This window comes from Pogoniulus pusillus, chromosome 1, assembly GCF_015220805.1.
Source record: "Pogoniulus pusillus isolate bPogPus1 chromosome 1, bPogPus1.pri, whole genome shotgun sequence".
Taxonomy (NCBI): domain Eukaryota; kingdom Metazoa; phylum Chordata; class Aves; order Piciformes; family Lybiidae; genus Pogoniulus; species Pogoniulus pusillus.
The window spans coordinates 7,382,710-7,397,085 of record NC_087264.1 but is presented as its reverse complement, the minus strand read 5'-3'; the positions used below and the strand labels follow the sequence as shown (position 1 = coordinate 7,397,085).

Genomic DNA, 14,376 nt, shown 5'->3' with positions numbered 1-14,376 from the left:
TTGGACTGGATGATCTTGGAGGTCTCTTCCAACCTGGTTGATTCTGTGATTCTATGATAGACAGAGAACTCCCACACAGGCACAGTGAAAGAGTGATCAGAAAATCCAAAAGCTCACAAATTTGACAAGAAGCTGGACAGCACCCTCTTTTGGCTAGCTTGTGACAATCTGAACTGGCTATCAATTACAGTCTGGACATTCTTCAAAACTAGACTCTGTTGGGAAAAGCACATTCTGCAACCATTTTCTGTGCAAACAAAGTTTCCTGGGACTCAAGTGTTCATAGACAAACAGTTCCTCACTAGCATCTGCAGATGTCACATTTTCCAGGATCAAATCAGTCAAGCTTCACAACTCACTTTCAACACATGGCCTTCACAAGCTTCAAGACTGTAATATGTCCAGAGTTAGACCTCAGGATGACTGGAGCACAAACCCTGTGAGGAAAGGCTGAGGGAGCTGGGGGTGTGCAGCCTGCAGAACAGAAGGCTCAGGGGGGACCTCATGGCTGTCTACAACTACCTGAAGGGAGGCTGTAGCCAGGTGGGGAGTGGGCTCTTCTGCCAGGCAGCCAGCAACAGATCAAGGGGACACAGTCTCAAGTTGTGCCAGGGGAAGTACAGGCTGGATGTTAGGAGGAAGTTCTTCACAGAGAGAGTGATTGGCATTGGAATGGGCTGCCCAGAGAGGTGGTGGAGGCACCGTCCCTGGAGATGTTCAATAAAAGCCTGGCTGAGGCATTTAGTGCCATGGTCTAGTTGATTGGATAGGGCAGGGTGATAGGTTGGACTGGATGATCTTGGAGGTCTCTTCCAACCTGGTTGATTCTATGATTCTTACCTGGCTGTGACCACTTGTGTGCTAGTTTGAGCCTAGTTGGGATATCTTGGTGAGAAGAATTAGATGATAGGCTGTGAAAAGGAAACAATGGTGATGTCTACTTCACTCATAGGCTTGCTGAGATATATAAGAATAAGAACACAGGCACAGATAACAGAGTTTGCTCTCTGGCTCTAGGGCTGCACTTCTCTCTCTCTAACCTGACATCTGTGTGACTAATCTGTCTGCTTCCTAACCCTCCTGGCCCATTCTCCAAACTCACATTGAACGTATGGCAAAATCTGGGGTAAGAAGAATGGGGTAGTAAGAAGGTGGAAGGGTGGTTGAGAGCCCCTCCTGGGGACTCTGGTTTCTGGGAGGGCTGCTGTGTTTCAGTATTACTTTTTTAACTCATCTATTTCTGTCTATAGCTGTACACATTGTAAATATCTGCTTGTATACTGTGCTAAGCTGTAAACATAAAGCTCCATTCTAATTCCCAGCTCATCCAAGTCTAGTCTGGGTGATTTTATTAAAGCGGGGGGGAGGGCAGGCAACACTCAAACCATCACAATTTGCACAAGAACAATAAATTATAATTAAATGAAGTAGTACAGGGCCTACCAAAACTTTCACCAGCTTGTGCTTTACAAGGACTTTGCTACCACCACAAGATCAACAGACAGCAGCCCCCCTTGTAGAATATTTGAGAGAGTATCTCCTTGTTTATGACAGAACTTAGCAGCTCATGACCCAGCAGAAGATGAGTACCTCACAAGAAGAGGTCACTTCCCAAGAAAAACAGCATTAATAGGAACTATGAGATTAGGCTCACCCACAATCACATCCTGCATTTCCAGCAACACCATGACAAAGAAATGCATCAGTGTTACTATGCAGAGACAAACAGGACACGTCCATCTCCCAAGAACATCTCATCAGGAACAGGATGGTTTTGTTCTCTTTACATCTTTTTATAAGCACATTATCTCCTTTTATATGCCCCAACTACCATCAGAATCATAGAATCAACCAGGTTGGAAGAGACCTCCAAGAGCATCAGGTCCAACCTAGCACCCAGCCCTAGCCAGTCAACTAGACCATGGCACTAAGTGCCTCAGCCAGGCTTTGCTTAAACACTTCCAGGGACAGTTACTCCACCACCTCCCTGGGCAGCCCATTCCAATGCCAATCACTCTCTCTGTGAAGAACTTCCTCCTAACATCCAGCCTATACTTCCCCTGGCACAACTTGAGACTGTGTCCCCCCCAGGGAAGATTTCATGGTCCTTATTACAAAGTACTGCACACGCAACTTCCTAAACTTTACTCTAAATAAATATTTGCCTTGTCTAGATTTCTGGACACCTTATCACACACTCTCACAATTGTAACTATCTCTTTTATCAACTTCTCAAGAAGATAATAAGAATTAGCTAAGGATTTTCAAAGCAGAACGTGCCCATACAGCTGTTTAAGTCAGAGGAGTTTTGTGCTCACCACGTTCCAAAACAGAAGCTGAAGAGCCCCCAGGATTAGTACCCAAGGACACCTACACTTTACTGTGCAAAACCAAATCCCCTGAGATTCTTGGATCAGTGTTTTGTTTTTTAAGTGGCCCAAACTCTCAAAAGCATCTTTGTAGAACTCTAAGAACAAGGCCTTTCTCTGAAGCCTCTAAGGAAGAGCTGTGCCAACTTAGATCAAAAGACTATCCTTCAGTATCCTACCTCTGAAGGGTGAAGTCCATTAATATACAGACCTAAAAGCCAATACGAGACATAGGAGGAAAGCTTGTTGGCATACTTGTCTCAGAGACTCCCACAGTTTCTAAAGGTCTGTGGCTAAAGAGCAAGACTAGTATCATTTTTAATGGCCCAAACATATTCTTATTCTGTTTGCCCATTTTTAAACTCATGTAAACTTTCAACATCCACAACTGAAGAGTCACAATTTAGTTGTTTTTTTTCCCCCAGAAAACAACAACCAAAACCCTCCTAATGCTTCTGAATGTCCTCCTTACTGCTTTCAAAACAAGCTAGCTACTCATCACTCCCCAGATTTTGCATTATGTCATACTGCACAATTGCTCATCCTCAGAATGCTATTCTACTGTATTTACAGACCTCTCCATCCCCATTCAATCAGTTCTCTCCCTGTCTGAAGAGGCTGAGTCTATTCAGTCATTCTAAAAGAAAAGCTCTTCAAGAAGCCCTCCTCTTGAGCACTTCATTTTCCTCTTTGTACCTTTTCTAGTTCTATTAGAGATATTCTTGAGGAGGAAAGGACAGACACACCAGAACTGCACAGAGTGCCGTGGCTATGCAACATGCTATTGCCTTCCTTCTCTGATAACATCTAACATTCCCCTTTGGTTTTGGAGATTTGGTTGGTTTATGTTGTTTGTTTGGAGGTGGGTTTTTTCCCCTTTGGTTGCTTGGGGTTTGTACTGTGAATGAGCACTGAGCTCAATGTTTTTCCAGAGCTATACATGAAGACCTCACAAGTTGTATAAGCCTGTCCAGATGCAACCATTATAGACGTGGCAGAAAGAAATGGCTCTAACTCTCTCTGCAACTATTGATCCCATCTGCTAAACTACTACCCATCTAAGAGCAACAGGTTCTTTTACCCCCTTTGCTAGCCCAAATACTTTTGTGCTGCCAGCAAACCTCATTAACTTACTGTTCACCTGTTCTCCAGAGGATCAGCCCAGACTCTAAGGAACTTCACTGGAAGTTCCCTCAGGAGACATTTACTTCTAGTTTGTTTCTTATAATTGGAGTAGTTACTTTGCTATGTAAAAACTTTCCCTTATCCATGACAGCTCAGACTCTTTAAAAGCTTCCAGTGAAGGATCTTACCAACCTCCTTTTGGAAATCAAACAATCTGCTTTGTCTACTTACTGACTTCCTCAGAAACCTCCAAGAGATCTTACAAGGCATGCCTTCACTTTGCCAAAGAACATTCTTCCTTCATATTTACCTGCACATCCATCTATTTCATCCCTTGCTGCTTCTGCCTTTTTCCCCAACAGACTTACTAGCCTGCATCTCTACAAACCTCATGACAGCAGCAAAGATCTTTCAGTCGTATTCAAGCATAAGCCCACACTTTCTCAGCACAGTAATGCTCAGTTGTTGAAACTGTCAAAATAATGGCAAGACAGGCTCACACTCTTGCACTGGAAAACACCAGCTACACCAAAATTATCAGTGAAAGGTATAGTGTTGAGGCTTCCTCCACTAGGCACACTGACAGCTGGATGTAAATAGCTGGGAAAACTTAACTGTGATCTCACACCTTCTTCCAGCCCTGACAGAAGCAAAGAAGGAATGTCCCAAGTTTTATAGTGAGTTTGCTGGGCTTACTAGCAAGGACTTGGCGTGATCTAGACATGCCACTTTGTATTAATACAGAGAAGTGCAGGACTCTTTTCCTCCTTCAGCAAACAGAAGCAAGGATGTGAATTCTTAACACATGGCTTGGCAAAAAAGAAGGTTTTGCTAGAAGCACCACAGAGAAGTCAGTAACAGTATCTCAGTGCTTTCTGTTCCCTCTTGCTTCTTTTATAAAGAGAAGGAACATAAATTATTAAGACATCTGTAACTATTTGACATACATTAGCACACAAATAGATCTCTGTGGACCTTAGAAGGGTTTGGGGAATCTGGTTCCACAGCTATGAGTTCTGAACTCCATAAACAGTAAGAGCTCTTCTCATTCATCTCCCAGATCTGCAACAGAAAACCTGATTTTGAAAAACCTGGGTAACAGTCCCCAAGACCCCCAGCCCTACTAACCAAGAGCCTGGCTTCAAGAAATACCCAGAAGATGCCTTCTGGAGAAGGCCCCACACATCAGAGCTGCCCATGGACACCAGACTGCAGTCTGAGGAGCCTCACAGCCCAAAGCATTTCATACACAGGGGATGGGATCAATCCCTCAAAGCCACAGATCTAAAGAGCTGACAAATATAAGAGGACAAGGTATTAAAAACAAGTAACTTTGAATGGAAATCTGTTTAGAGAATCAGAAGTCATGGAAAGCTGTAGCTTAGCAGACAGTATTTGCTGTCAGCAAGTATATTTTCTGACTTAAGAGAAATATATGTTCCACTGAAAATTCTCCAGCCAGAGGTACAAATTCTGTCTTGCTTACACAGAAAAGGACTTTTCTCCCCATTCTCAAGGATTTGTATCACTGTCATACAGGCATAGTAAACAAGCATACATCATGAAGACACTGTTACTGCAGCATGAATACATCTTTCAGATCAGCCTGCATCACTCATTTCTAAATCAAGGAAAAAAACCCTTACTCATAGAATCATTTTAGTTGGGAGGAACCTTTAAGATCATCAAGTCCAATCATTAACCCAGCACTGCCAAGTCCACCACTGAACCACATCCCTCAGCACCACATTTACAGGTCTTTCAAATACCTCCAGAGGTGGTGACTCCACCACTTCTCTGGGCAGCCTGTTCCAGGTCTTAATAATCCCTTCAGGGAATTAAATTTTTCTCAGTGTCCAAATTGAATCTCCCATGGTACAATGTGAGGCCATTTCCTCTCAGCATATCACCTGTTACTAGAGAGTAGAGACCAACATCCACCTCACTACAACCTCGACCTGGTTTCAGGTAGCTGCAGAAAGCAAGAAGGTTTTCCTTCAGCCTCCCTTTCTGCAGGCTAATGAACTCAAGTTCTCATAATTCTTTGAGCCCAACCATCCACCTGATTTTGTTACCCAGTAAAGAGTAAACCCATCCAAGCCATTCACAACAGAAGCACCTCTTTTGGAACATAAAGAATTAGGTGTCAACATAAGCCTAGTATAAACCATCCACATCCAAATTCCTTTCAAGTATTTACTCTGAAACAAGGCCCACACTCATCCTCACAGTAACTCAGTAAGCCTACAAACAGCATCACTTTGAAAGTCCTGTTTTGTTGTTGCCACAACAAACAACATTTCACCAAAATAAATGCATGTGGGGACTGACTAAAAGCTCACAGTATGAACACACAGTGAAGCCTCTGCAGCCACATCTTGTGCCAGCCAGATAAAGCCACCATAAGCACACTCAAATGTCCTCACAGTGCTTACCTGCCTTTAACAGGTGCTAGAATTATTGTTTCAGAGTAATATGTGACAGGTAGCTGGCCATACAAGAGCAAGGAATTAATGCACTACCCATCAAAAAAGATCAACCAGCAATAGCATCTCAGGACTTGCACAAGAGGGAAAAAGCCCCTTAAAGGAACTTCAAAACTACTGTGCAATTCATTCATTCATGAAGAAGGAAAAGGAAAAGCCTCAGCCCAATCCACTTCTCACTTTTCCTCATAATATTTTTTTTCATAGGATAAAGGCACTCCAAAATGAGCTCTTGCTTGCATGCCATCTGTCCTGCATAATTTTGGGTGGGAGGCAAAAAGCAGTACAAGCCCTTAAAAAAGTAGTCTCCACATCACTACAGGAAGAAGTGAAGGAGACAGGAGATGCTCATAAGCTATAAAAAAATGTAGTATCAGAAGGTAATGACAGCACCCTGAGTTGGAAGACAGATAAACCCTAGTCTACAGTAAACTCCTGAACTCCAATGCACAGCATGGCCCATTTCACCAGAAATTCTTTCTTCCCCAGAGCTATACAATCCAGAAGTCCCCCCTGTTTCACTGTTAAGCTCCTTTCCATGTTTCTTATGTTTCTCCCTCCTTAAACACATTCCCCACACTCATTTTCATTCTCTCCCCTTCCAAACACTATGTTCTCTTCCCAGTATATAAGCCTTATCCTACAGGGCATTCACACAAACACCCAACCCATCTACTTACAGAAGGAGACTCTTGACCTACCACTTCAAGCCCTTCTCCTCCATCACAAAGCATCAGTGCTTCCACACACTACTTCTACCCATCAAACATGCAACTCTCCTGTGCTCTACCAATTTCACATATGTCCCTACCCCCCGTGCACCTACTCCTTCCACACAGAGCCCTACACTTTCTCTCAGGCACTCACCCAACACCAGGCAGAACTCTAGTCCCTCATGTACTCACTCCCATCACGCAGAGCATCCTTCCCATCCTGCACAGCTTTTTCTCAACTCATTCCAGCCTTCCCCTTACCCCCCTTCTTTTACCTTGCACAGCACACTGTCCTCCCTCCCTATGCCCTGTTTCCCACTTCCACTTTGTCCAGCACCAGCTCACATGTACCATCCCTGTTAATCTTTTCCCAACACTTTTCCACAAGCACTGTCCTCTGCACAGCACACTGGCCCACGCACCCTGTATCCCACTCACACAGCATCCCTTCCCTTACACACTGCCCTTACCCCCAGTGCTCCCTTCTGCATGAACCGTTCCCGTAACGCCACCCTCAGCACAGCACCCTCACTGCCATGCTTCGTCCCTGAATCCACACTGCCCGAAGCACCCTCACCTGTGCACTGCCCCGGCCCCTTACGCCTTCCCCCTAGGACGCAGTCCCTTCAGCACCATCTCCACACAGTCCCCAGTCTCTCCAGCATCCTCTCCACACACACATTGTCTCGACCCTTCGCATACTGTCCCTCAGCATCCAAGCACTGTCCTGTCCGCCCAGCACCCTCTGTCCCACGCACTGCCCTATGACCTTTCACAGCTTCTCGCCCAAGCAGTTCCCCGTCCCCTTAGGGCCCTATTCTCCCAGCGCTCACTCTCCCCTACACTGACCTCTTGCACCCCGTCCCTCACCACTGACCCCTGCCTCCCCAGCACCCACTGTCTTACACCCTGGCCCCTCGCATGCCCTCCCCGGTCCCGCACAGCCCCGGCACGCGTGCGCCTCGGCCCGGCTCGGCCCATTGCCGCTCACCATCCAGGGACACGAACTGCCCCACGGCAGAGGAGCCGCCGCCACTGTTCTCCACGAACTGCACCTCGGAGACGATGATGTTGTCCTCCAGCACCGAGCCGCAGCCCGTGCACACCGCATCCCCGCGCGCCGCGTCCACCTCGATCTCCGAGCAGCCGCAGGCGGCACACACCCGTCCGCCCGGCATCTTGCCCAGCGCCTCGGCCTGGGCCGGCCTCCGGCCCGCCGCCGCCTGCCGACTACTTCCTCCTCTTCGCGGCAGCGCAGCCCGGCCGCGGCGCAGGCCTCGCCCGCCGGCAGCGGCAGCCAGAGCAGCGCGGCCGCAGCCGCCCCTCTCGCGCGACTTGGCCTGCCGCTCCCGGCGCGGCCCCGCCCCCGCGGCCGCGGGAGGTGGGCGGGGAGCTGCGGCAGCTCCTCTGTGCTTCCGCTGGGAGGCGCCGTGCCGGGGGCCGGGAGGGGCCGAGGGCTCTGATGCGCTTCAGCGGTTCCCTTCTTCCCTTCTCTATGCCCAAATGCATTGCACCATTCACCCACTGTAAAGTGTCCTGCGGCCAGCAATGAGCGCCTACTGGCATCAAGCGTTGCACTTGGGCATTCCGAGTTCTGCAGGCTGGGACCGCAGAGTTAACATGAAGACTCCCGAACGTTTTCCCCAGGATACATTCGTTGGACCATAGGCTGTATATCGATTACCTTATCTGACCTTATATAAGTTCATAATTTGCTGTCTACAACTCCCTGAAGGGAGGCTGTAGCCAGGTGGGGTTGGGCTCCTCTGCCAGGCAAGCAGCAACAGAAGAAGGAGACACAGTCTCAAGTTGTGCCAGGGGAGGTCTAGGCTGGCTGTTAGAAGGAAGTTGTTGCCAGAGAGAGTGATTGGCATTGGAATGGGCTGCCCGGGGAGGTGGTGGAGTCGCTGTCCCTGGAGGTAGTGAATAAAAGCCTGGCTGAGGCACTTAGTGCCATGGTCTAGTTGACTGGATAGAGCTGGGTGCTAGGTTGGCCTGGATGATCTTGGAGGTCTCTTCCAGCCTGGTTGATTCTATGAATTTTGCACCATGCTTTCTGTATGGCAAGGGCAATAATGCTTCCTTTCTGTCAGTCTTTGTTCTAATTTAGGTGATTTGGGGGGGGGGGGGGAAAGCGTTGCTAACAAACAGAATTTGCATTGCAGCTGAAGCAGCATTATTTCTGACACCATGTAAAGCACATAATAATTAAAAGCCATGTTAAAATACACAGCACACAGTGGATCATGTAGGCAACGTGTCCTCATCTTCTTTATGTCAATTCTTGTGTTTCCTGCAAACAAAAGTGGTGCCACAGCAGTCATACCTGCATTTCAGGAGTCAAATATTTCTTATGCTTCAATAAATTTATGAACTCATCAATCAAATCGAATTCAATCATTTTGTAATATATAGGCACAAGTTTTGTGAGATGTAGTGAACTGGTTTCAGTGAAGCACTTTGAGCTCTGCTAACACAGATGCCTAAATGTTAAAGTCCAGTGCTTTGTAAGTCTTTGAGTTACTAGTTCCTGGATCAAAGAACCTGGTTTTTTTATCACCCAACAAAACAGTTGCCCACTTTAGAATTCAACCTTGCATGTGGTAAATTAGCATGCAGAACAGGTACTGTAGCTGAATGTTTACACAGAATTTCACAGTATCATAGTATCACAGTGTCAACAAGGTTGGAAGAGACCTCATAGATCATCAAGTCCAACCCTTTACCACAATTCTGAAGGCTAGACCATGGCACCAAGTGCCACGTCCAATCCTGCCTTGAACAGCTCCAGGGACGGCGACTCCCTGTTTACTTAAGAAATACACAAGCCAGTCAATGTGGAAACTTTCACTTTCTTACAGACTCATTGCTTTCATTATCTATCTTCCACCAAATGACTCTGATGCTTCTGTGAGTCTACAATAACTCTAAAGCTTTATGGTTCCACACAGAAAGTTGAGCATCGCATGGGCATGAAACTATACACTATGCCTGAAAATTGGAAGGTCCTGGTCTTCTGCAAAACAAAAATGGAGATACTGCCACTGTGAACATAGGTTGGCTTCTTCCTTATTGTCATTTTTATGCTGTACTAATAGATGTATTTGTGAAAATAAGAATCGTTGGCTTCTTTGAATTCCTTCTGCTTCTGGAGTTTATTTCCTTCTTGAAGTTCCTCCTGAAGCTGGTGAGGTAAGGAGTGCCATAGCAGCCAAGCATGAGCTTGCCAAATTATGCACTCTGCAGATAATGTAAGAGGAAAACTACAGTCCTGATAAATATTTTTATCAATAATATGAGGCACTTACTTTTCCTATCATAGAATCATAGAATCAACCAGGTTGGAAGAGACCACCAAGATCATCCAGTCCAACCTAGCACCCAGCCCTAGCCAGTCAACTCGACCATGGCACTAAGTGCCTCAGCCAGGCTTTTTGTCAACACCTCCAGCGTTGCTGACTCCACCACCTCCCTGGGCAGCCCATTCCAATGCCAATCACTCTCTCTGTGAAGATCTTCTCCTGACATCCAGCCTATATCTCTCCCGGCACAACTTGAGACTGTGTCCCCCTTGTTCTGTTGCTGGTTGCCTGGCAGAAGACACCAACCCCCACCTAGGTAGTTGTAGGTAGCAATGAGGTCAGCCCTGAGCCTCCTCTTCTCCAGGCTAAACACCCCCAGCTCCCTCAGCCTCTCCTCACAGGGCTGTGCTCCAGGCCCCTCACCAGCTTTGTCACCCTTCTCTGGACACATTCCACTATCTCAACATCTCTCTTGAATTAAGGGGCCCAGAACTGGACACTGGACTCAAGGTGTGGCCTGACCAGTGCTGAGCACAGGGGAAGAATAACCTCCCTTGTCCTACTGGCCACACTGTTCCTGATGCAGGCCAGGATGCCATTGGCTCTCTTGGCTACCTGGGCACACTGCTGGCTCATCTTCAGCTACTCTCTACCAGTACCTCCCCTCTCCAGCCACTCTGTCCCCAGCCTGTAGTGCTGCTTGGGGTTGTTGTGGCCAAAGTGCAGAACCCTGCACTTGGCCTTATTAAATCTCATCCCATTGGCCTCTGCCACCCATCCAGCCTGGCAAGATCCTTCTGCAGGACTCTCCTACCTTCCAACAGATCCACACCTGCTCCTAGCTTGGTGTCACCTGCAAACTTACTGATGTTGGACTCAATCCCCTCGTCCAGAACATCAATAAAGGTATTGAACAGGATTTGCTCCAGCACTGATCCTTGGGGGGCACCGCTAGTGACTAGTAGTTCCCTTTCTGCATGTGCAGATCATCAATAAAGGTACTGAACAAAGCAAAGTCCTTTGAATGCCAGAATATTTTAAGACAACTCAGACCAGCTCCTACACCATACACTGTGCCTCTAACAAAGGCCAGCAGAAACACAAGCAATCCTGCAGCAGGCAGATTCCCATCAAAAAAAATCCTCCTTAACTCACTTTGGTAGCAAATAGTATAGCATAATCGTAGACCTGAGATGGACACACGAGGGCTTATTAAGCTTTACATAGGCTGCCCGGGGAGGTGGTGGAGTTGCCGTCCCTGGAGCTGTTCAAGGCAGGATTGGATGTGGCACTTGGTGCCATGGTCTAGCCTTGAGCTCTGTGGTAAAGGGTTGGGCTTGATGATCTGTGAGGTCTCTTCCAACCTGGGTGATACTGTGATACTGTGATACCTCCCAAAGGACAGGTGATTGCTTTAAGCGGTGTGAGCGCTTTGAGTCCCTAGGTAAGTTTCGCACGCTGCCTGTGAGCAGCAGAGGGCGCCAGTGAGAACACAACGCGCGGCCGCTGCCCGCGGCGGAGCTCATTCCGTGCCGTAGTGAAGAAGGAAGTGAGATTTCACTTTTATCTTCTTATAATGGGAGCTTAGTGCTGATGAAAGAAAATGAGCTTCCTGTCCTGAACACTGAAGTCCTTCGCTTCGCACTCACCAAAGTTTCCCCACACCGGACCCCTTAAATAGCTCAAACATTGCTGCAGGATTGTTTTCTCCTGCCTAAAATGTGAATCACTGCTCACCTCTGGAAGGTCTTTGTCCTTTCCACTTGCAGGAGGCTTGACTAAATTATTTTTGACCAATAACGTTCAACCTGCTGAGTGAATAATCCAAAAATCAGTTCAGTTAGGCTAACAAGATAATAACCTTTCATTAGAATCATAGAGTCAACCAGGTTGGAAGAGACCTCCAACATCATCCAGTCCAACCTAGCACCCAGCCCTAACCAGTCAACTAGACCATGGCACTAAGTGCCTCAGCCAGGCTTTTCTTGAATACCCCCAGGGACGGTGTCTCCACCACCTCCCTGGGCAGCCCATTCCAATGCCAATCACTCTCTCTGTGAAGAACTTCTTCCTAACATCCAGCCTATACCTACCCCGGCACAACTTGAGACTGTGTCCCCTTGTTCTATTGCTGGTTGCCTGGGAGAAGAGGCCACCCCCCACCTGGCTACAATGTCCCTTCAGGTAGTTGTAGACAGTAGACAGTATTCAGGTAGTTGTAGACAGGAATCATCCCTCATAAAATCAGACCTAAATGTGTTGCTGAGGCATACCAAAAAGTTTGACTATCCACTTCACTTGGGACAAACCACAAACCGAGGAAGCCTTCCTCGGATCAGGCCTGTCCAAAATAAGCCATAAACGATGCCCTCGACCTGCAAAATTTGCACATGGATTCTGTAGAGCTGAAGTCATAGGGCTACTAGATAGAGGGGGGGGGGAACAAAGGATTTTGCAATGAATTAACCTTATAAGGTGATGAAGTGGATACTTCTTTTTTCACTTGTGCCAGTCTGAACGCGTTGGGCTACGCAAGTGATGACCACTAGAGGGCGCCCAAGGAAAATGAAATGGTCGAGGAGCTGCCAGGCTGCCTCAGGTTAGCCTTTTTTCCCAGCTGGTTTAAGTTGGGTTAGTTTTGTGTGTGTGGGCTGCGACTTTTCAAGTGATTCCCTGACACTGTTTGGATGATGTTCAGCAATAAATTGCAACTAAAAAAAAAAAAAAAAAAGCTTTGGGAAGTGCATTCTGATAAAAAAGGGCTTGGAACAGTGTGGCCAGTAGGGTGAGGGAGGTTATTCTGCCCCTGTACTCAGCACTGGGCAGGCTGCACCTTGAGTGCTGTGTCCAGTTTTGGGCTCCACAATTCAAGAGAGATGTTGAGATAGTGGAATGTGTCCAGAGAAGGGCAACAAATCTGTTGAGAGGCCTGGAGCACAGCCCTGTGAGGAGAGGCTGAGGGAGCTGGGGGTGTGCAGCCTGGAGAAGAGGAGGCTCAGGGGTGACCTCATTGCTGTCTACAACTACCTGAAGGGAGGCTGTAGCCAGGTGGGGGTTGGTCTCTTCTGCCAGGCAACCAGCAACAGAACAAGGGGACACAATCTCAAATTGTGGCAGGGGAGGTCTTGGCTGTTAGGAGGAAGTTGTTGGCAGAGAGAGTGATTGGCATTGGAATGGGCTGCCCAGGGAGGTGGTGGAGGCACCGTCCCTGGAAGTGTTGAAGAAAAGCCTGGCTGAGGCACTTGGTGCCATGGTCTAGTTGATTGTCTAGGGCTGGGTGATAGGTTGTGTCTTGGAGGTCTCTTCCAACCTGGTTGATTCTATGGTTCTATTAAATCATGTAGTAAACCAGCCTGAAAAAACTTGACCTCATCTCCGTACAACCACACCCCTGCTGTTCAGAGACAATACAATGCAGCTGAGCCTTGATCCCTAAGTGACAGATGCCCTTGGCTTTCCCAGATGCCTTCCCAGGATCTGTGCCTGGTATGAATCTCAGTAAATTGTGACAACAGAAAGCTATGGCTTAGAAATTCCACAGAGAAGTTAGCAGTAGGAAAGTTCAGGGATCTTGAGTACAAAGACCTGGAAGCCACCACCAGTTAAGGAGGTGTCTCAACTGCAAATTGCTGGAGGCTCTGAGCAATGATGTTGCCCAGTGATTTTGCTCTGAACATCTGCCTCTGCCAGCACACCACTTGAAGATGAATGGTTGATCAGTGAGTGCTGCTAGGAAGGACGTTAGCAAAGTAAAAATAGATATGGTCTCTTAGTTTCTAGCAATCTGTAACTTCAGGGTTTCATTAGCTGAAGTTTCACACGAACTAGCAGGCTTTTTATCTGGTTCTTTAATCAGTTTTTGATCTGTGTATGCTTTTGAGATCCACAACATCCGGTGGCTTGGGCTCTGTCACAGTTTACTTCAGTAGAAAGTTTTAAATTTGCTTAAACATTTTGGCTGGCAATCATGAATTTTTCTGCTGTAGTGAGTGGTTAGTAATTGTTCCTATCATTCCTCCTTCATGTCACATGTTTTTGACACATGTTTTTCAGCTTCTATCCCTCAGGATCACTTTACGAGAGCAACACCTCCTTCAGATAAGCAGTGCAATGCCAATCAGCCACAGCCTGAACACAAAACTATCTGTTCAGGGAAGTCATTTAAGAGGAAGCCCTTTATAATGAAGCATTGGTTATATTCTGCATTGAATAACCAAAGGCCTTCATCACTTGGAGAGGTAAGCACAGGCAAACATCCCTGTGAGAACACAGCACCACCTGTCTGCAGCTCCTGTATTCTGACACGTCTGTTCAAACGTTAATGAATTCATCACTCACCATCAGAGAATCATTTCAGTCAGCCAAGTGCCTCTTTAAGTGA

At 47.1% G+C, this 14,376-nt stretch overlaps 1 protein-coding gene across 12 annotated transcripts in view; it reads right to left on the bottom strand.

Annotated features, from left to right (window-relative positions):
- The window catches only part of BRF1 (BRF1 RNA polymerase III transcription initiation factor subunit), a 481,847-nt gene extending 473,851 nt beyond the window's left edge, over nucleotides 1-7,996 (bottom strand). For all 12 annotated transcript variants that reach the window (XR_010305870.1, XR_010305866.1, XR_010305858.1 and 9 more), the window contains exon 1: nucleotides 7,685-7,996. Coding sequence is in view for 6 of the 12 variants with exons in the window: in XM_064159979.1 (XP_064016049.1) it covers nucleotides 7,685-7,871 (187 nt within the window). In the remaining 6 variants the exon portion in view is untranslated. The remainder of the gene's footprint in view (nucleotides 1-7,684) is intronic.
- Nucleotides 7,997-14,376: the final 6,380 nt, after the last annotated feature.